The following is a 22,991-nucleotide window of genomic DNA, read 5'->3' on the forward strand; positions in this document are numbered from 1 at the left end:
GAGGTCTTTCTGATGAGACGAGGATGGCCCGCCACTCAGCGCCTGTGAAAGTGTGGGAATCATTCGATGCCAGGATGGGTCTTGGTACCAGATCCCTGATGCATGGCCAGGCATGGCGGGTTTGCAGTGCGTGCGGAGGCTGATGTGACTGGCCTCAGGCTGAAGGGTCTGTTGGTGCTCTGAACTCTCGAGAATCCTGCTCCTTCCACATCGATATCTTTCTATGATCGCATTCCAAGCTGACCACATGTACGAAGGGAAAGCTTACTCGTAGGAAAGGAGAGGGATGCGGGAGTAAGGCACAGAGATGGCTAGGGGTTCGGGATTGGGGCATTGGACACTGCAGAGTCGAGGTTTACATCTGAACCCTGGTATGTCTCCCTACCAGAGCGCCTATCAATCCATTCGATATATCTGGATGTTCCTGTTTATAAGGATCAGTCTCCTCATTTACTCATGGAATGATGCAAGAGTATAACGAAAAAATCTTGACCTATCACGATGGATGGCCTGACTGGTGTCCAAAGATTCATCGGCAGAGTCTTCACATCTAAGTTGTGGTGAACTTAGAGTATTTGCTATTCAAGTATCAACATACACTTTTTTGCGCTCCACGAAGCACGTCAACTAATCTACAGATCTAGATTACTATACAAATGAAGACTCTTGTTATGTAATAAGAAGAGTAACGAATTATTAGAGTAGAGATTTGATGTAATATACTGGACGTAACAAATGAATGAATAACACTGCTTGTAACTTCATTTCTAGATCCTTAAGACCAGTTGAACATCATGCATTATAAATTGTGTGTTTCAACCTTGTACCTTCTCATAACTCAAACACTGAGCACAGACTATCCACGTTCAAAAAAGCATTCAAATCTAAAAATTCTATATTCAACTTAACATTTTTGTCGCCTTGTATTACACAGTCCTGTACATTAATTTTAATTCCAGTCCACAATAGTAAACTGTGCTTATCAATAAACTATCGTGTGAACATCTTACATAATTCATTTTATGACTGGGCAGAGCAAGAGTAAGATTGATCACGACAGACGGGTAAAACACAAGATGTACAACGTGCTATCAGCTACAAGCACGTCGTATTTGGTTGTATATGTGCATCAGACTTCGTCTTACAGACTACGAAAGAGGATAGATGTGTGTACTGTTAACAGGACTTTAACAATCTCCGCGGTTCGCTAAGACCGAGAGGACATCAAGATAAAAACTCACATGTGGATTCTAGAGCAAGAGCTATATCGATCTCTTTCGACTAGAAGGCATCGGCAAAGCTCACTATCTTTATTGAACGAGGACATTTACTATAATACATCCTACATTTAACAAGCGTACATCTGTTTAGATCGCACTGGCGTACACTAATTTTGCACGCTCGGTAGCAGTCATGGTTCGCCAGAGCTAGAAATACAATGGCAGAACGGTACATAGGAAGTGCTAGTGGAAGATCATATAGACAACTTATATACAGAGAGGATGGATATGAGACCAAGGTCGCCTAATGATCGGGTGCCACGTTTGTACACAACGAACAATTCTCATTTTAACATTATGGGGATGATCTGAAGATTGACTGATCTCACTCCGCTTGATTTGAAGAGAGTTTTGTTGTGCACTTGGGAACCTATAAGGCTTGAAGACATTTTATGGCTAGTACACTACGATTAAAGGGTTTTTTAATGTTGTAGAAATTGTTTAAAACACTTAGGTTAATTCGGAATGCTGTTATTAAAGGCGTTTCCCCCGTGCAGTCCAAACTTGCTAGAACGAACCTGGGTTCTCCCATCAGTCGGTACATTTTCTCTCAAGAAGTAAGCTTAGCATGCTCGGTGGGCCAATCGAATAATTCCAGAACCAGTGTATTAAAGCATGCTCCCAAAATAAGCAAGAGAAGGCCTCTGTAGCAAATTGGAATCGTGTGAGCGTCGCTAGACTGCTTCATGAGCTCCAAGGTTCGATATTTGAATATCTTAGGGAAGGAAATAGATAGCGAATTGAATCTGGATAATTTACCAAAACCCTTAAGGATCCAAGTCTTAAACATTGTGACTGTTGAGGACTAGAGGAGCTTTCGTCTTTAACTATCGACGTAGACACTCCTATAGGGTTCCCAGCGAGGGATGGATCTTATTAGGCATCACCACTCCGAGAATGGTACGGGAGTGCCATGAGGCAAAATATAACAGTGGCCTTCTTCCATTAAGTTCACCTGACAATGCAAGTGCTGTAAACAAACAACAAATGCTTTATACAAATAATCAAGAAAAGCAGCTAAGGGCTTAATGCCTAAAGGCATTCTAGTGTCATCAGCTTTAGCTAGATAACCCATCAGAGAATATTTCATTTTACAAGCTTTTGAAATTTAATCAAAGATTAAGTTTGACCTAGCCCTTGTACTATTTAGGATATGCTGTGACTGGCATCCAGCACAGATATAGATAACCCTTTGGAGCGAGCATTCCTGGCTCTATAAGCGTCTACTGCTGATCATTGTACAAAAGAAGATCCAGAGGCTTCCCTCTGTCATTCACAATCCTCCTGACAATTAGCCGCATGTTCCAGGGTTAAGATCAGTTACAAAACCCCAATCCTTCACACGTGCTTACATATCATTTTAAACTGTAGTAGCATGCAGGATGAAACCGCTTTAAAATACACCTTCCAATTTTGCCCTCCTGTTCCAAGTCAGTCAAAACCTCCTATGGAACAAACACAAGTCATCAAGTTCTCTAAGACGGAATGGTTCGCCTGCGCAGAGAGGTCAGGCATTACTGCAACATCTTTGCAACTATTTTGGCCTGCCACCCAAGGCCTGTGAAAGTGTGGGATCATTGTCCAGGATGGGTTGTAGATCCCTGATGATGCATTGGAGGGGTTTTAGCTGGGGGCTGTATGTGATGGCCAGTGGAGTCCTGTTGGTTTGTGTACCCAGAAGCCTTCTACTATCTATCTTTCATCCATCCCAAAGCAACATTTAAGGAGTAATCTTACTCTGGTAACAAATTCCCTATAGAGGAAAAGCTAGGTTACCATGGAATCAGTCAATTAATTTTGACACCTGCTTACTAAGATTGATCAATCATCTTTGATGTCTCTCTGCTAGGTTGCTATTCCTCAATTTAGAAGAAAAAAAAATACTCTCATTTGAGAATTAATGGGCCCCAAGACTCCCAAGAGTCTTTCCCTTATGTTAATACTTTCAGTGTTTGCTAATTCAAGTCACTCATTCCCGAAGCTCAACTAATTATAGATCCTTATCCAAGAAGACTTTATTTTAAAGAAAGATCCCAGTTCTTTGTGTATTACGCCTCACCTTAAAATCCCAAAGAATCCCAACACGCTTTTCACCTCTACCAGTCAAGTTGAAATCAGTTAAAAGTTCGTTTTTAACCTTGTACCCATTCTCTCATACACTTCAAACCACTGGAGCACAGAACTCCACTTTAAAATATAGGCATGTTCAAAGTCATAACAAAATTCTATATTCAATTAACATTTTTGTACGCCTTGTATTTACATCCTGTACATTAATTTTAATCGCATGCACAATAGTCCAACATGCTTATCAATAACATCTCTACTCTTGTTGAAACATTCTCTACAATAATTTTAATTGATTGGAGCAACAAGAGTCAGTAAGGTTGCAGACAGTCATCACCTACAAGTGTCACTGTGAAAAACCTAAGCCATGGGCTGCACATGTCTGCAGCAGATGGTTCTGCCTCAGACAGATGAGATAAGCTAGTTCCATTATAACAAGAAAGCCTCCCCGTATTCTGCACAAGTCAGAAAGGCTTTCAAAAAAATCACATGGTTGCAAGGCAAAGCTTATATCACTTTCACCCATATTCCAGCCGCTATCTATTCTAGACATTTACAATACACTAATCACCACACTGTTAAGCACCTAACTAAATTTCACAGCTTGTAAGTCATTTGTGCTACCAAATAATGGCAAACTTTACATAGTCCCCACTTAGAGTAATAGACAAATTGGGAAAGTCTTTACAATGCTATATTACCACCACATCATTTTTAACACAGTACGGTACATTTTTCTTCTCAAAAGTAAAGCTTTATGGCACTCAATATCAATAACTTTTCCAGACCAGTGTATCTTTAAAAGCAGTTCTCCCAAATAAGCAAAAAGCTCCTTCTGTAACAAAATTGTAATGTTGGCATCAGTGACACTTTTAATGATATGCACCCTAGAATAGAGTAGCTAATAGCAAATGCATTCTGATTTTACCAAAACCCTTAAGGATCCAAGTCTTAAACATTGTGCACTTAACTAAGGAAATGTTGTCCTTTTAATATGCAGCTAGACCTTCCTCTAGGTGGGGGATGGATTATTAGCATTCTACTGGAATTGAGTAGAGTGCCATGAGGCAAAATATAACCAGTGTGCTTCTTCCCATTAAGTTCACCTGACAAATGCAAGTGCTGTAAACAAACAACAAATGCTTTAATACCAAATAATCAAGAAAAGCCAGCTAAGGGCTAATGCCTAAAGGCATTCTAGTGTCATCAGCTTTAGTAACCCATCAGAGAATATATTCATTAATTACAAGCTTTGAAATTTAATCAAAAGATTAAAGTTTGACCTAGCCCTTGTACTATTAGGATATGCTGTGACTGGCATCCAGCTACAGGATATAGATAATCCCTTTGGAGCGAGGCATTCCTGGCTCTATAAGCATGTCTACTGCTGATCATTGTACACAAAGAAGATCCACAGAGGCTTTCCCTCCTGTCATTCACAATCCTCCTGACAATTAACCCATGGTTCCAGGGTTACTGATCAGTTACAAAACCCCAAATCCTTCACACGTGCTTAACATATCAATTTTAACTGTAGTTAGCATGCAGATGAAACCGCTTAATATCTACACCTTTCATATTTGCCCTCCCTTTTCCAAGTCAGTCAACAACTCACTAATGGAACAAACACAAGATCATCAAGTTCTCAGGGAAATTCCGCTCTTCCCAGAGCAGGTAGATTATTTATCCAACACATTTTGCAACTGTTCCTTAAGAGAACTAGAGTGACTTGTCTGCCTGAAAAGTATGCTCATTTTGCTCACCTGCACGCAGAATAATACTTTTTTTTAACATTCATAATTATTAAAGACAATATGGAAGCCATCTTGTTCAGCTTTCATTTGCCAAAAGAGGGGAAAAACATTTACCCAAATCTAAACAGGTTTTCAATAATTTAGTTGACAGTATTCTCTCTTTAAATTCCTCTTGAAGACATAATTTGTGATGTTGCCTCTCCCAGATATCAAGCACATTGTTACTGTTAACTAGATATCATATGACATTTTTCAGCTGTAGATCTTAAAGTGCTTCATAAGAAAGGGCAAGTACAATTTAGCCATATCTGATAATGTAAAGAAAACAGAGAGGCTAAGTGATTTGTCTAAGGTCATGCCACAGATTAGTGGCAAACTGGAAGCAGAACACTGGTCATCTCACTCCCAGCCTAGTATCTTATCCACTGAGCTATGCTAACGTCCTTTTAAGCAAGCTTAGAAAAGGATCAGAGTGACAGCGCTAGAAACTCAATCTTCCATTGTATCCACAGAATAGATAAATCAGGGTATCAGTGTATGCTTGCCGCACACCCGTCCAGTCAACATGTATTAGTCCACTTTCAGGCATGAAAACATAGTTCAGTCTCTTAGACTCATTCAGCCCTTGCAGGGAGATTTCATAAGTTAAGCACCACCACACCCTCTTCCCACAGAACCATAATTAACCCATATTATATTGTTCAATAATGAATGGAAAGCATATGTATATGATGCTAGGTGTGTGTTAATTAATGCCTGTCTTGTTAGAGCACTTGAAAGAAGGTTGGTGGGAGGAGGAGTGGAATAGGAGAAAGATTTTTAGTCCCCTGAAGGAAAATCATTCAAATGTATTAACGTTTTTTCCTTCACCAGGGAAGTTCCTGGAGATACATGTCATTTTCGTAAGGGTCCCAGAAAGACAGCAGTATTTCCTTAACCTCTGTATCATTTTAACATTAGCCTTAATACAATTTTTAAAACTATATTCATCAGTTCAACATCTAATCTGTATTTGTGGGGGAGAGGAGGGAGTGGACTTGTGTGCAGTGGGCCTATTTCATCTCCAACTTCTGTAACCTACTTCAGTCACACACCCACAAAATCATGCCAGGCACAGGCAAACACAGCAGGCATCTGCGCAGGGGGCGGAATGATCATATATTAAGCAGAGACTTACTTGAACCGGCCCTGGCAGTGCTGGCACTGGTCTCCTACCCAGCCCTGGTCACAGAGGCAGGTGGAGTTGACACACCGCCCGGAGAAGCAGGAGGTCCTGTCGCAGGGCTTGGACTGGGACACCTGGGCATAGAGCACCAGGTACAGGACGCCGTAGAAGAGCAGCCAGCTGTTCATATCCAGCAGCGAGGCGGAGCAGCAGGGGGAAGAGGAACAACGTCTCCAGACTCCGTGGGACGCAGGGGAGCCTGCCACCCTCCGCCAGGCGCTCCCCGGATCCATCGTCGCCGCCGGACGCGCGGACTCTGCCGGGCGACGCGGCACAAACCCCCGCCCAGTTTCCCGACCCGCGCCGGACGGCGGCACTGCGAGACTGCGGGCGGCCCCCACTCTCAGCAGCCGGAAGACCGTCCTGGAGAGAATTAATCCTGTCAGGACGAGCCAAACCCCCCCTCCCCGCCCCCAGCGCCGCAGCCACCCGTGAGGTAAAGCCTGTCCCTCGCTGTCTCCCTCCACGGAGGGGGAGCCTGGCTAGTGACCCTGCGGTCCCGCCTCACCAGCTCCCCCCTCTCCTCTGATAACGGGACTGCCCCCCGCCGCCCCCAGGCAGCAGCTGCCGCCTCCTCCCCCCTCAGCCAGGGACTGAGCGCTCCCGAGCCCTCTACTGCATCGCCCCACCAGGCGGCCCCGGAGCTGGGGGGGGGGGGGGGGGGGGAGCGTTCAGTCGCAAGCGGAGGGGCGGGAGCTCTTATCTGCCCCTATTCCCCCTACTGGTGGGGGGAGTAACAGCCAGCTGCTGTCCCAGCCGACAGTTTCCAAGCAGCCATTTTCCAGGGCTCATTATAATCTCCGTTCAGCGCCGCCTGGCCGGCTCGATGCCTACCCACCCCCTTCCTCCCTGGGTCTGCTCGGAGCCGCCGCTCTCTCCGCCAGGCCCGTAGCGCGAGCGCGGTTGCTCCTCTCTGGCGGAATCGCCGTCCCCCACCTCAGCCTCGCGGGCGCGCGCGGCTCAAGCGCCAGCCCAGGCTGATGATGGTGCTGCCGGCGCTGGAGCAACTGCCCTGGGAAGGATGCGGACTAAGAGCCCCCTAGAGTGGGGGTTATTTCACCCTCGGCCAGCTCCCTTGTCCCAAACACCTCTGCCCGCCTTCCCCCATTAAATAAATAAATAAACCTGTGCTGGTGGCTGCCGGTCAACAGAAATCCCTCCCCTCCATGCTAAAGAAAGGGCTGAGATTGCAATGCTTTCTCCCTCCCAGCCAGCCACCCACCCTCCTGCTGCTGCTCCTCTTGCTCCTGCTGCAGCTGCTTCACATGAGAGACAATCCAACTACCCCACAAAGAGAGCTGAGCATGTGCAGCCGAAGAGCCCCTTAAAGGCACAGCGCGTTGCGCTGTTGGCTGGGGTTTGCACGAGGGAGGGACAGCGCACTGCGCACACGGGGTTGTCGTCTTCTTAAACAAGAAGTGAAGCGGCTCTTCCAAACCTTCAGCGGAGCACGCGGAGGAAGATTTCAAAAATATTTCTAACCGCTATGACACGCTAAAGGGAAAAACCACACGATGGTTTGGTTTTATTTCAGAGCGCCCTGCCTTATTCAGGGGTGACTTTCCTCTTTCATACAGGACAAATCGCTGGATAGGAGGAAAGCCATTCCTGTTTCCAACACCAGATTTAAAAAAAAAATTTTAAAAAAAGGCAGCGGTAACACGAAAGTAAGAGAAGGAGCAAAGTACAATGACTTTCTCAGTATCAATGTAATTTTACTGCATTCTTATTTTCGCACATTTTCTAGAATGCATTCAAAATAAACAACCACCAACTGCAGAACCACCACAATTTACCATGTACTATTCACCATCTGACCCACACTCCATCTACTATCCATCTCCAATATTCCAAACTTATAAGCAGCTACAAACAGTTGTTTTTATTGATTTATTTTCCATACCACCTTTCTATGTTAAAACTGAACACACACAGAGAAGAAGTTTGGGGACTTTGCTGTCTATCCATAGGAGAGAGAGAGAGACAATGGTCACTACCTTCTGAAACCTATACATAACCCTCAGGTTGAGAATTTATGATGTAGAATCATAGAACTGTAGGACTGGAAGGGACCTCAAGAGGTCATTTAGTCAAATCCCCTGCACTCAAGGCAATGTAAGCATATAAGCAATGTCTGATGTAACAAAAATTGTGTGAAAGGAGAACCAGTTCCATTACTTAGTGTTTTGAAAGAGATGAACCTGAGTGACACAGTTAGTTTCTCAAATTAGATCCAAATCTGAACTTTCAAAAAAAATCAGTGACATTCATATTTGGTTTTCTGGCTTAGCCCATGAAAGAGACAGGCCCATCTTTTCTTGACTCATATGCTTACCTGAACTTCCCCAAAAGCCAGGAGACTGAAAGGAACCCAGTGCTTAGTGTAGTAGGAAGGGAGCCCGAAACATAAGGCCTGGTATCAGAAGCCTGGTATGGTCTAAAGTAGTGGACAAAGCTTTGCTGCTATAAAGCAAAGTTAAGTTGTGAGCAAGAGCCAAGTCCTGCTCACATGCTCATAGAACCTGGCAAAGAACAGGGCTGTTACTGCAAAAACACACACGTTCCTAAGAAAAGCTAGGCACAGGACACTCACGCAAACAAAAACACCCCAATACCAAGTATTGTACAAACATCCTCCCCGCAAATATAACAGGAACATGCTGATTTCTCTTAAAAGATAAGGTCAGGATGACAGTATAATAAAAAAGATGTTTTGACTGAACCAACATGTACAAGGTAATGGGTGGTAAAAACCCACGTCAGGGGGCGGTAACCAATCCTCTCAGAGGGGCAATACATAACTTATTTGCATTGACGTATAAAATGAAGCCGCAAAGCGAGTCTCTCTGTCTAGCCTCAGGAGGAACAGAAAGTCCGGCCGTTCACTGAGCTGGTCCATTGTTACAGGCATACATGTATTAGCGGTCCAGTAGAGTCTGTGGAATATGGGTACTCAGAGCCATCCCTTGGGCAGAGCGAATCGGGGCAATAGCCCTGGGCCCTGCACTTCAATAAAATTGGGACTATCCCAATATTTAGCCCTTTATCTCATGTCCTGACAGACACCATTTGTCCTGATATTCAGGTGAGGAGGCGGGGAGGTGAGGTGGGCGGGCGAGCAGCATGAGGAGGAGAACAGGGAAGTGAGCAGCGGGTGAGAAGGCAATGTCTGGAATGCAGAGAAAAGCCAAAGCTCCAATACAGCAACGAGGCCAAGCAAGGCCTCAAGAAATTCAGCATTCCCACTGACAACTGGAAAAATCCTCCCTACAATCGTTCAGGTTGGAGAAGACTGGTGCAGCCACCACGGAGAGGTATTGGAGAGCCCAGGCTGAAGCCCACAAGTGAACCAGGAAGCAGAGTATGCTTCAACTTCCATCTGGTAATTGGACCGCTAGCCTCTGTAAGAAGGATCGCTGCTCACGCATTGGGCTCTTTTCCCATACCATTGCTAAGCATCACTGACCAGCCAACTTTGTCACATCTTTCATCCGTCAATTCAAGATGCTGGGCAGCCATATAGAAGTCCCAACAAAGATCAGGGGCCCATTGTGCTAAGCAAATATACGTCTTGAAAAGCCTATACGCTTAATAGACAAGACAAATACAGCATGGGAGAGGAAAAAGAGGATGAGAGATAAAGTGTTTTGCCCAAGGTCACCCCAGCAGGGCAGTGTCATGAATAAAACCCTAGCATCTGGACTTAGTCCAGAGCTCTATCCACAGGACCACACTGTCCCCCTAACCAAAATCTAGAGAGATTACTTCATTTTTCTGAATTTCTTTTCTTCATTATTAAACATCTTTCTTTGTATGGGTTTTGTAATGAATCAGTGAGCTCATGCAATGTGTGAAGAAATGGAAAGTATAATGCTGCTTTATACTTTATGAAAAAAGCTCAATCCCGAATTTATGCTGAACAGTCTGTTAATGACATTTAATTTGGCACAATTAAGTCTACTGAACAACCATCTTCTGTTAAGGAGTGATATGAGACCAACAACTGAGTTAATTTAAGATTAAGTATAAAGATACAACTTGAGTTCAAAGATCAGTTATTCATTTCAGACCACATGAAAATTTTTGTTCAATCCAGAAGGAAGAGACCCTCATAAATAATCTTCAGCCCATGTTCAGCATTCTCTCTTGATTCTTCCTTACTCCTCTTATGCCAAAGAACAGAGTAGGAAAAACTCCTCCATCTTTCTCTAACATCTGATGCAGATTTTGTTTCAGACTTATGGAAGCCAGCCAAGTTTTTAAAGCAGTCAATCAAAGCAAAGGTAATTCCAAAGGGGCACTGCATCCCTTTAACAACCAAGAGCTCTGTTCAGAAGCTCAATTATCAGTTTTCCAGCAGTATGTTTGTTCATTAAACACCAATTTTCCTTCCTAAGTATAATCATGAAAAGTACATAGAAATGAAAGGAAAGGAAAAATTATGAAAAGAAGTATATCACAGTGGTTCTCAAACTTTCGGACTGGTGACCCCTTTCACATAGCAAGCCTCTGAGTGCGACCTCCCCTAATAAATTAAAAACACTCTTTTATATATTTAACACCACTATAAATGCTGGAGGCAAAGTGGAGTTTGGGGTGGAGGCTGACAGCTCATGACCCCCCAGATAATAACCTTGTCACCCCCTGAGGGGTCCCAATCACCAGTTTGAGAACCCCTGGTATATCAGGATGATGTATTTTTGATGGTCAACTAGAAGACTTATGGGCATGTCCATCCTTACCCATATGCAAACTACAACCTGTGTAGGGCACTAGGAAATTTGGGTTCCCCAAATTGGCCCAAATTTCCTGGTGCCCTATGCCGCTGCATGTTGCTCCAGCGGCCAGCCCAATCCCCAGGCCAGAAATCTGCCCCTGTTCCTGTCCTGCTCCCACTCCTCCCCTTCCCCTCAGCCCCTGCCCCTGCTCTGCCCCCGCTTCAATTCTTCCCACCCCCGCCAGGCCCCACCCCCACCCCCACTCCACCCCTTCCCCTGAGCTAAGCCCTAGGGGACTGTGGCAGGAGTCGGGCACACCTGGCACTCACCGGGTGGCGAGGAGCGACCCGGCCCCAGCCCGCTCTGCATTGCTGGCTCGTGCTGGGGAGCAGTTTCCCCCTTGTCCCCCAAGCCTGCTCGTGCCCCCTACAGACCTTGGGTGTAGCCCCCCACCATGGGGGGCTGCGTAGGGCACCACAATGTCTAGGGATGGCCCTACTTATGGAGCTATGCTGGGAGACATTCCCAACCTACGCAAAATTCAACTTACGCAAGGCGTTCCGGAACAGAACACTTGGTAAGTCAGGGAGCTTCTGTACTGGGAGTCTTAAGACTTTGGAAATTATAAAAAAGTAGAAAGATTTATTTCAGTTGAGCAAAACAGTAATGAGTTCTATGGCTAAAATAACTGAAGACCTCTTTAGAGTTTTCTGAGTGTAGGAGAAGAGCAAAGAGGAAACATGCATTTGCTAACTGGATAGGTCAAACAGCTGTCTCTTTAGCTGAACAGTAACTGGCCATCCATGTAAATGAAGGAATACAAACTTTTTGGGTGTTGTGTATCACACCAGTTCAGTTCATTATAGTTTTCATAATCCTAGTGAATGAGAGATATCATAGAATCATAGACTATCAGGGTTGGAAGGGACCTCAGGAGATCATCTAGTCCAACTCCCTGCTCAAAGCAGGACCAATCCCCAGACAGATTGTTACCCTTGTTCCCTAAACGGCCCCCTCAAGGATTTAGCTCACAACCCTGGGTTTAGCAGGCCAATGCTCAAACCACTGAGCTATCCCTCCCCCCGGACACCAGTACTAATTCTCTGGTACTCTAATTTAATGAGGATTTTTTCTATCAGTATGAGTTAACAAATGTATCTGCTGGCTGAAAGCTAATCTGTCAATTCTTTCCATCATTATATGTAGGACTTTTCTTGGATGTGTCAGTCTGAATCATTCCTTTCTCATGTGCTTGATACAGAAATAGTCTTCACTATTAAAATTCCAACTCAAAAGCAAATAAGTATGTGACTAACTCATTCAGCTAGAAAAGGGTTTAAGTTACTGAATGAGGAAGAACAGTTTAAGCTTAGATAAAGAAGAGACTCTAAGGCTTTGTCTACATTGGCAAATGAAAGATAAAACTTTTATCAATCAGAGGTGTTAAACACACACACCACACAACCCCCGAAAGACAAAAGTTTTGTCAATGACAAGCGCTGGTGTGAACGCCGACAATGTGCTCTCCTGCCAACAATGCAAATGCCGCTCTTTGAGGGTGGATGTTTTTTGTTGGCAGGAGAGCAAACAAATAGCGGGACTTTTAGCGACACAGCAATATTGCTAAAAGCTGTGTAGTGCAGTGTAGGAATATTCTCCTGCCGACTACGCTAATGCCTCTTGTTGGGGATGGAAGTTTTTTGGCAGCAGGAGCTCTTTCCTGCTGACAAACAGCAGCTACACTGCATGCCTTTTAGTGGCATGGCTGTAGTGGCACAGCCAAGTGATGCTACAGGAGTGAGTTTGAACAAACCTCTTCAGGAGCATGCTTCCAATGTAGCAGGATGCTCTTCTTACAATTACAGACTAAAGATTGTAATAGGCACATACTATGATATAGGGGTAGGCAGGGTAACCCACACAATAAAAAGTAGAAGCACTTCAATAGAGAGAAACAAGGCAACAAATACAAAGGCTTTTTAAGCTATTGCTATACAAAGCTTAGGTGCTAATACAATAAGAGGAAAAAACTTACTGCGACATTTGTGGGGCTAACTAGCAGAACAGCTAAAAATGCTAAATTTCTACCTATATATAGGACTATATTGTGCACTTTAAACTATAGCCCTCATTGTGGGAGGGTGTGGAGTGGGTGCCAGGCAGTAAGAGCACAAAAGCATATAGTCCGTGAGCCAGACAACTTTTGTGATCATCTGGATGGGCAAGTTTCCATCTTTTTTTGAAAGGTCCATGCATACACATTACACAAATACGTATTGACCTTTCTGCATGGCAGCTTAAAGGTGAAGTTAGGCCTGTTTCCATGGAAATAGTATATGTAAGGGTAAGCACACTGTGTGAAAAATGGGTATGGGCCATCTTTTGACTAAAAAGGAATACATCTTCAGCCAATTTGGGGTAATTACAGTTTTTATTAAAATAATAATTATGCAAATAAGAAATTTGCATAACCATTTCAGTGGCAACTGCCAACAATCTAACAGGGGAGCCATGCTTCATGTGAAAAAATATTTTGATTCTAAAGGCATTATTATTTTTCAACTTAAAATGAAATTTAGTTAGTTGTATATTGTAATCTAAGATTTATGGGTTTGTCTCTTTATTTGCTTCACAACTGTGATGCATTTGTGATTACTGAATAAACAATGGAATCTGATTGAGAAGGTCTCAAATAGCACCCACAAACAGAGCATAAGTCTAAAAACACATGTGATATGTGATGTGGATGCTCCTTTCTCTGATCTAACCAAACCAAGATACCTGGAATCACGGAATAATCTTTTAAGAGCAACACAGATCCAAAAAGGTGCTGCCATTACGCAATATAAAAAGACACCGAAGAAGGACCTAACATATTTTATCACCTAAATTGTTAAAAGATCTTCACATACAAGAAAACTCTGCCATACCTTGAAAAACAAGCAAAACTTTCCAGCTGTAGTGAAGAAATTGGCCATGAATCACACAAATCAATAAGTAGAATGGGATCATCATCCACAAGAGAATATAGAAGTCTTTATGTTTTTATGATCAAGTATTGAAGTACATGAAAGGAACCAAGTCCTGAGGGCCACTGTGTCAAACAGTAGATCTCAGGTCAGATAGGACCAGATGGAAGACAGCAGGAGAAGAGATGGACAGAAGGATATTGACTGTTACATCAAGGGAGCAGGGAGCAGCAGAAACACTATCACAGATCTTATTATAGAGCCTACAAAACAAGATCGATGGAAAAGCACAAGTGTCATCCAGGTGAAGATGATGATATGTTGCACTCTATGAAAGAAAAAGCAGCATATTATAGGCTATTCAATTATATCTTCAGACTTGTTTTCAAAGTCTTGTGTTGTATCAATGATGAATCTCTCACAGAAACTAGTGGTCAGTACGAGGTCTCTTCGTATTGAAAAAAAAAATCAAGCCACAAACAAAGAAACAAATGTGCCCTTGTTGTCAAGAAGGCTACCGGCATATTTGGCTGTATAAGTAGGGGCATTACCAGCAGATTGAGGGACCTGATCATTCCCATCTATTCGGCATTGGTGAGGCCTCATCTGGAGTACTGTGTCCAGTTTTGGGCCCCACACTACAAAAAGGATGTGGAAAAATTGGAAAGAATCCAGCAGAGGGCAACAAAAATGATTAGGGGGCTGGGGCACATGACTTATGAGAAGAGACTGAGGGAACTGGAATTGTTTAGTCTGCAGAAAAGAAGAATGAGGGAGGGATTTGATAGCTGCTTTCAACAACCTGAAACTAGTTGAAACTAGACCTGAAACTAGACTGTTCTCAGTGGTATCACATGACAGAACAAGGATAAATGGTCTCAAGTTGCAGTGGGGGAGTTTTAAGTTGGATATCAGGAAAAACTTTTTCACTAGGAGGGAGGTGAAGACTTGGAATTGGTTACCTAGAGAGGTGGTGGAATCTCCTTGCATAGAGGTTTTTAAGGTCAGGCTTGACGAATCCCTGGCTGGGATGATTTAGTTGGGGATTGGTCCTGCTTTGAGCAGGAGGTTGGACTAGATGACCTCCTGAGGTCCCTTACAACCCTGATATTCTATGATTCTATTAAACATGTTTGGAGAAAACTGGAAGCAAAATTCAGTAATAGCCTGGAGATTATATCAGATAATAATGCCAAATGTGGTGATACCAGATAACCTTTCTGCAGCAATATTAATTAAGGAGAATCTAAGAATAGCCTCTGAGCTGGATGCACTTTTGTCAGAAGACCATGATCAGGTCTTGAAGCAAATGTGCTGTGGTCATGTGGTTGGAGCTGAAGAAATCCAACATTGATCAACCCTGGCCTCCACAGCCAGAGCGGCTTGATAATGATTACACCTCAATGCCAAAAATCTCTCAGATTTCCTCAAGGTGTTTACATGGGATCAGGGCTGATGAGGGGGGGAAAAGCTAGTACAAATTACTGGGGCCTGGCATTCCAGAAGGGGGCCCGGGGCCTGGCTTCAATCGGCCCTGTTTAGTCAGTCCGCCCTTGCTGGGGGGGGGGGGGGGGGCCTGAAAAAATTTTTTCACAGGGGCCCGAACCCACTCTCAGCAGCCCTGCTTGGGATACAAAAGAGACTACACCATTCTCATAAATTCAAAGGTTCATACAGTCCTTTTCCCAAGATTATATATATGCCATTATTGGAGGTGTGCACAAACCTGCCAGGCACAAGCTGTGGACATTGAAATCCCTCACTAGCAACATGGAGTTGATTAAGATACTCAGATGACTAAGTCATGGTATATCCTATAATCAGCTGAAGGAAATGGACACTGCCCTCTGTGACAATCAGGGTCCAGACACCCCTGGGGGAGGACAGAGGGTTTGAACTCCAAAGAATAAGCAATTGAGTCAACTGACATAGTACAACAAGCTTGTATACAAAGTGTATCAAGAGAGATCTTTAATGAAAGCTGGTGACATGCTTGTCTTGAATAGCAGCACAGGATAAAAGCTTTATGTGGGGACATACTTGAATAATTTCAAAGGTGTACTGCATTATAAAAAGAAGAGGAAATAACCCCTTAGTTATCCATCACTTAGGGCAGGGGCCCTCAACGCGGTGCCCCCGGGCCCCATGGCCCCCCATGGCGCCTGCGGGGGTATCTAAATGCGCCTGCGTCCTGGCCGGCGGTGGAGCATCTGCCGAAATGCTGCTGAATTTCTGCGGCATTTCAGCAGCAGCGCCTCTCGATGACGCCACTTGCTGCTGACAAGAGGTGTCATTGAGAGGTGTTGCCCCTGAATTTCTGCGGCATTTCAGCGGTAGCGCCTCTCGATGACACTGCTTGCTGCCAACAAGTGACGTCATCGAGAGGCATCGCCACCGAAATGTTGCAGAAATTTGGCAGCATTTCGGCGGGTGCTCCACCGCTGCCACGGTCCTTTGACTGGCACCTGCCAGATGAAAAGGTTGGGGACCACTGACTTAGGGGGAAAAAGGAGACAGCACCCTCTCATTCTGTGAACATTGGTCCTCTTGCCTGGAGAGCTGGCGATGCTGGTAGTGTGATGTAAGTGAGAAAGCTGTTTTGGAAAGACTATACTAGCTAAAGCTATGTCTTTGACACTAGACAGGGTGATTTGTTTTGTTTGTAACCATACCTGTCTTTTTCTCTTGCTTAGTATCACCTAAATCTATGTTCTTTATTAATATACATATTCTTAGTTTGACATAGAATAGAATGTAAACCGTGGGTTATTCTGTACAAATAACTAAGCGTTGAGGATAGAGGTATCTTATTTTCAAATGTACTGAAACAACTTGAGAAATTAAATTGCAATTTGATCAATGAGACCAGGTGGTATTGCCCCAAATCACTAAACTCCAAAGGAACTGAATTACAGTACAGTTGTAATTACATTAATATATGATTTATCATTTAGACCAATGACTATGCTGCAGAACCATATGGTGGACAAAGTTTTACCAATTTTTCCAACAGGCTTTAAGATTTTCTTACCAGGAGAAGTAATTGATGCAATTCTTGAACATAGGATTATAAATCACCTCCATGTGGATAATACAATAGAGATAAAATCTGAGTCCTCGGCTAATCTCTTTGTGGGCACTGAACTTTATAATTGACGTGAATGTCCAGTGACACGGACTGGAGACTGCACCGCAATGTGTCTGGGGAACTCAGGAAAAGGGGTTCACTGAATGTTACCTGCTAGGCAAGGTTTAGACTGGCAGAATCTTGAGGAGTTTTTTGGTGAAGCGAACAGAGTGGTGTCCTAGGGAGATGACAGTCCAAGCTCCAGAAAAGCTCTCCCTTGCTGAGGCAGAGGGGTAAAAATGGCTTATGATTCTAGGCTCCTTGAGAAGAGCATTATGCCCTCCGTCCACAGAAGCTGCCTAATGAGAATGAGGCAGGTGTGGCAATACCATCCAACATTACGCCTTGCATGCCCACAACTATGGTGTATGACAGCATCAACAGATTTGAGGAGACACTCAGTGGTGCAGAGACATCACATAGAGGAAATGGTATTGCAGTGCAGTCTCAGGACAACCCAAGAAGGCTCCACATGCAGAGAAAGTTAAAATACGCAGCATTACTCCTCCACAATTACTGCTTCCTCCTTGTATTAGTGGTAACCAAGTTGGGGCCTTGCTGTGATGGAACCAGTGAAGAGGCCATTCACAATGCTTAAGTTAAGAATAAAGTATGGTCTCTGGTCAGACAAACATGTAAATAACCAGATGGTCAGCTCCTGAACTGGCCTGAACATCCAGGCATGCAATAAGATCAGCATGACTCAGGACAATGTTGGGTATTTGCCGACCACAAATGCACCAGCAATTGAGATCTCCATGGTCTACGAAATCCTTAATCAGACTCAAAATATTGTGGGGGGAAAGACTTGATTTGAAAGAAATAACATGTGTCTTTGACAACGTACTGTATGCCAAGGCTGTAAAAATGTTAAGGGAGAATGACAAAAAAATCCAATACATAATTATCATAATGGGTTGAGAGGTAGCTTTATACTACCTTGATAACATCCAGATTCTGGGCAGCTGGGGAGGCAGAAATGGCCCCCACCATAAGTTGGCTGAGTCCCAGGGGCTGCTCTAACTTACCTTACCTTACCTTTTGCTGTCCAGAATCCCTGTATTTTTGACCCTTCCAAGCACAACCCTGATCTATGTCCTTCTGTTCCCAGACCTGCTACTTATCTCAGGGCCTCTTGGAGTAGAAGAGCAACATAAAACCCTATGCTGTTCCTCCACAGGACAAACCTGTGTCAGCTACACCATTCTGTATCATCATTTGTGACAAGAAATGGCAGTCTCTTTCATTGGCAGAAAGAGACTTTGCTACAGTAGACACAAACTTATTCACCCCCCCATAGAAAGATTCACTGGTATCCATTTTGCAACTTTAGTATCATAGAATAACAGAAGATTAGGGCTGGAAGAGACCTCAGGAAGTAATAAAGTCCAAACCAATGCTCAAAGCAGGACCAACACAAACAAAATCATCCCAGCCAGGGCTTTGTCAAGCAGAGTCTTAAAAATCTCGAAGGATGGAGATTCCACCACCTCCCTAGGTAACCCATTCGAGTGCTTCACCACCCTCTTAGTGAAATAGCGTTTCCTAATATCCAGTCTAGACTTCTCCCACTGCAATTTGAGACCTTTGGTCCCTGTTCTGTCATCTGCCACCACTGAGAACAGCTGAGCTCCATCCTCTTTGGAACCCCCTTTCAGGTAGTTGAAGGCTTCTATCAAATTCCCCCTCACTCTTCTCTTCTGCGACTAAACAAGCCCAGTTCCCTCAGCCTCTCCCCATAAGTCATGTGCCCCAGCCCCTGATCATTTTCATTGCCCTCCACTGGACTCTCTCCAATTTGTTCACCTCTTTTCTGTAGTGGGGGGGCCCAAAACTGGACACAGTACTCCACATGTGCCCTCATCAGTGCCGAATAGAGGGAAATAATCACTTCTCTCGATCTGCTGGCAATGCTCCTAATGCAGTCCAATATGTCATTAGCCTTATTGGTAACAAGGGCACACTGCTGACTCATATCCAGCTTCTCATCCACTGTAATCCCCAGGTCCTTTTCTGCAGAACTGCTGATTAGCAGTCGGTCCCCAGCCTGTAGCAGTGCATGGGATTCTTCCATCCTAAGTGCAGGATTCTGCACTTCTCCTTGTTGAATTTCATCATATTTCTTTTGGCCCAATCCTCCAATTTGTCTAGGTCACTCTGGACCCTATCCTCTCTACCTCTCTATGTTCACATTTGTTCTATTGAAAACGTCAAATCTTGAAAAAGGGTGATTTGCCAGCTTACATTGTTTTAATTTGAAGAGCCTTCCTTGCAGTATTTTGCTTTTTCCTAGAAGAATTCACTTCTTTCCATAAATAAGTCCAAACAAGTACTCTATTTTAATACATAAATGTACAAAGTGCACAAACAACTCTGTACCATATTGACTTATGGCATCTATAGAGTGAACCTAAAAAATATTTTGAGAAGCCCAGATAAGAATTTTATATTACTGAATACACACAAACACTTTACACTGGCATTAAGATGAAGTCTGTTGTGATCAAATCCAATAACCATTGGTGAGTAAACTAAAATACAATAAAGGTCTTACAATGAGGTATGCAGTTTTGGAAATCCAAAAAGATCTTAAGCACAAAGAAGAGAAAGTGAATGTTTCCATTGTGTTACTGAAAGCCAATATTTGGAGAAAAGCAAATTGTTGGCCCTGTCCTGCATTTTTGATACACACAGAAATCCTGTTGATGTCAATTGGAATTTGGAGTGTGCAAGGAATGCCAAATCAAGACTGTATTTAAAACCAAAAACTTCAGTGCATACAAACAATCACACAGAAACAGAATTTCATTGAGTTTTTTGTTAATTTGCAGAATTTATAGCTCTGAAGGCAAAGAGCGGGGGTTATGTTTTTCCCCATTTATTAAAAAACAATTGTGGACTTTGGATCAAGAATAATGAAGACTGTTATAACAAAGAGAAAGAGGTCTGCAAGTTGTTTTGGATGCATTTATAGATTAAAGAGACTTGAAAACAACAGAGAAACCATTCTGGCAGATGAAATCCAGGCTCCATCAATACTGATAACGTGACATGCTAGTTATTAGCAACATCAGTACTACTGTCTTGGAAAAGTCTATCTGACTAGTACAATCACATTAAAATTTGTATGTACTTTCTGAAGATATTTAAAAATTATTAAATACAACCCAGCTATATCCAACTGTCCCGCTATATATTCATCAAATACTTTATTGGAGGTGTCACAAAAGTAGTACGTATGGGGGCAAATGTGAAGATGATGAGAACAGTGGCCTTATGGATCAGTTCTGGAAGAATATTTTATGTGCAGAGGTGGTACGAAGATGGTTATGGGAGAAACAGGCAAAGTGCACATTAGTGGCCCAGCAGAAGTAGCAAGTGGTTGACACAATAAAAGCAAGGGCAGATAATCAGGGAAAGGGCAGAATCATGATGGGCCTTGAAGACAAGGGGAAGAAGATTAAACTCAGTGAAGTGAAAATGTGGACTGGAGAGACTTTGGGGAGTGTGCGGGGGTGATGTTGTCAAAATAATGGCCAAGGAATGGCCGATTTTATCCAATATTTTTCTATAACCTGCCTTATCACAGGTCAGGACCCAGGACCTCGACCATGAAACAAACAAGCTTTGGCCACCTCAAGTAGATCAATTTCTTTAGCACTGAGTAAACAGCAAGCTCTTATCCACTGTTAGAGTAGGGTGAAAAGGGGAAAATGTTAATTTTTTGCCATTTTCCCCCCCAAAAGGGAAGCAATCACCTACCAATATACTGAAGATGCACATGGGTTCTACTTCTCTTGTCTTCGCTCTTGCGCATCTTAAATCTATGCAGTATTGATAGAGGAGCATATCTCCTGCATACCTCTTAAGGTCTTTTCAGGAAGAATAGAAGACCTGTCTCCCGTAGATTTTAGGAGATCTATCGGAGATGATCTCACTACCGAGCACCTTTTAAGGTAAAAGCAAAATTATGTTGTGAAGGAGACAGGAACTCTACATAAAGTAGCAGCTTGGGGTTGAATTATAAGCTAATTTTGACACACACTCCCCTGTGAATCCAAAGCAAATCCCCGATGCTCCAGGCTTCTGTGATGCAAGTATAGCCTTTGCAGGATATTAGGTTATTATTTCAGAAGCATGAAAGCTATGTTCAGCCTGTAGACAAGTGATTCAACATATCAAAAGTCAGACTGAGGTCCCATCTTTGCAGAGTTGTTGTTTTAAAACCTATGTCAATTTTTGCAATCCCTCCCCCTTTTTAATCTGCCACTAAAGTAGATGCTAAGACACTGAAACAGGTTTAAAGTTAGTAATAAAATTCCTGAGGTAATCCTCTGGGGTCCACAGGACTTGAACAAAATGATAGTTCTGACATATGTGCCAAGGTGTAAACAAATATTTCAGCTCTTTGTATTTAAAAAGATCACATACACTAGTGTATGTATGTACATTTTATGGAACCAGGGAGACTACCAAGAAAGGCAAAGATGGGGGTGGGGGTGTAACTTATTCAAGTTAAATGGACGATAGGGATGCTGCTGCAATAGTTTAATTCATTAACTATTGTAAAGAGTCTGGAGATCCTTAGAAGGAAGGTGGTATAAAAAAAAACATTATTTTTGCCATCATTCAACATGGGTTTTCCTCCATTGACTGAGTTTTTCAGAGTAGTGATTCTTCTTTCTTCTCAAATCTATTATATTGTGGTGCCCTGAAACTGTGATGTGGGTGATATGGGAACATTTCCCAGGCTGGATATCTCACTAGCTAGGGCTGCACAGGATAAGATTAGCAAAGAATACTGTGGCACCTTATAGACTAACAGACGTTTTGGAGCATGAGCTTCTGTGGGTGAATACCCACTTCGTCAGATGCTGCTCCGAAATGTCTGTTAGTCTATAAGGTGCCACAGGATTCTTTGCTGCTTTTACAGATCCAGACTAACACGGCTACCCCTCTGATACAGGATAAGATTGATATAGTGGTACTTAAAACCTATGGGAGAGATTCTGGGGAAGGTGAGAATGCAGTTCAATTCCCTGGGATGCTTGAGGAGTTTAAGTTTTGAAGGTGGGGCTTGCAAAGCAGAGGAACATGAGTGCATCATAAGGACTACAGCAGAAAAAAAAAGCAAAGTGGAATAAAATATTGCTAATTTTTTGCTCTTCTGCTTTCATTAAATTGAGAAATTGGGGAATTGTGCATAAATATGATTGCTAGCTTGTGTAACTAATTTTCTAAACCATGTATTTAAAAAATGAACTCAGTAAGTTAACATTTTGTACTGAAAGTTATTTCTGATTAATTCCAACTAGGTGCTGTGTGGTAGGGACCTAAATGAGAAATTAAATAGCCATGTGTGATTATTGAAGTGATGCAAATTCTTCTAGCTGTTCAGTAATTTAATAGGTTATGAAGATTCTTTCATTTCAATAAGAGAAGTAATTCTTATGTATAAATATAACATTTTGACAGCCAAAGAAGCCATCATGTAATTGCCTCTTAAGAAGTTAAACTTCAGGAAAATATAAAAAAATAACTGCCATATTTTCTACAATTATTTCAAGTTCCAATAATCAGTACTAAGAATTGTTCTGTTCCTGCAGTAATGCATTTCACACAGACAATTGTGTATCATTACAAAATATCCAAAAAAATTATCTGTCTTTACCTTATCTACCATTTGTCGATATGGTAATTAAATTATTAATATAGACATTTAACACTTCTCTCCTTTGGACTGAATCAGAGTTACTTAACTGTGTGTTATAGCTCTGTACTGTTATCATTCCCCTTAAGTACAAATGGTAGAGGCCTGTGCTTGAAAAAGCAATTGCTCCTGAGAGGTCAA

At 42.9% G+C, this 22,991-nt stretch overlaps 1 protein-coding gene across 2 annotated transcripts in view; it reads right to left on the reverse strand.

Moving 5' to 3' along the window:
* ATRNL1 (attractin like 1) overlaps window positions 1-6,643 on the reverse strand; it is a 1,085,315-nt gene extending 1,078,672 nt beyond the window's left edge. For both annotated transcript variants that reach the window (XM_075072516.1, XM_075072517.1), the window contains exon 1: window positions 6,279-6,643. In XM_075072516.1, the coding sequence (XP_074928617.1) occupies window positions 6,279-6,559 (281 nt within the window). In that variant the 5' untranslated portion in view covers window positions 6,560-6,643. The remainder of the gene's footprint in view (window positions 1-6,278) is intronic.
* Between the last annotated feature and the right edge of the window lie 16,348 nt (window positions 6,644-22,991).

Source organism: Chelonoidis abingdonii, chromosome 15, assembly GCF_003597395.2.
Source record: "Chelonoidis abingdonii isolate Lonesome George chromosome 15, CheloAbing_2.0, whole genome shotgun sequence".
Classification (NCBI taxonomy): Eukaryota; Metazoa; Chordata; order Testudines; family Testudinidae; genus Chelonoidis; species Chelonoidis abingdonii.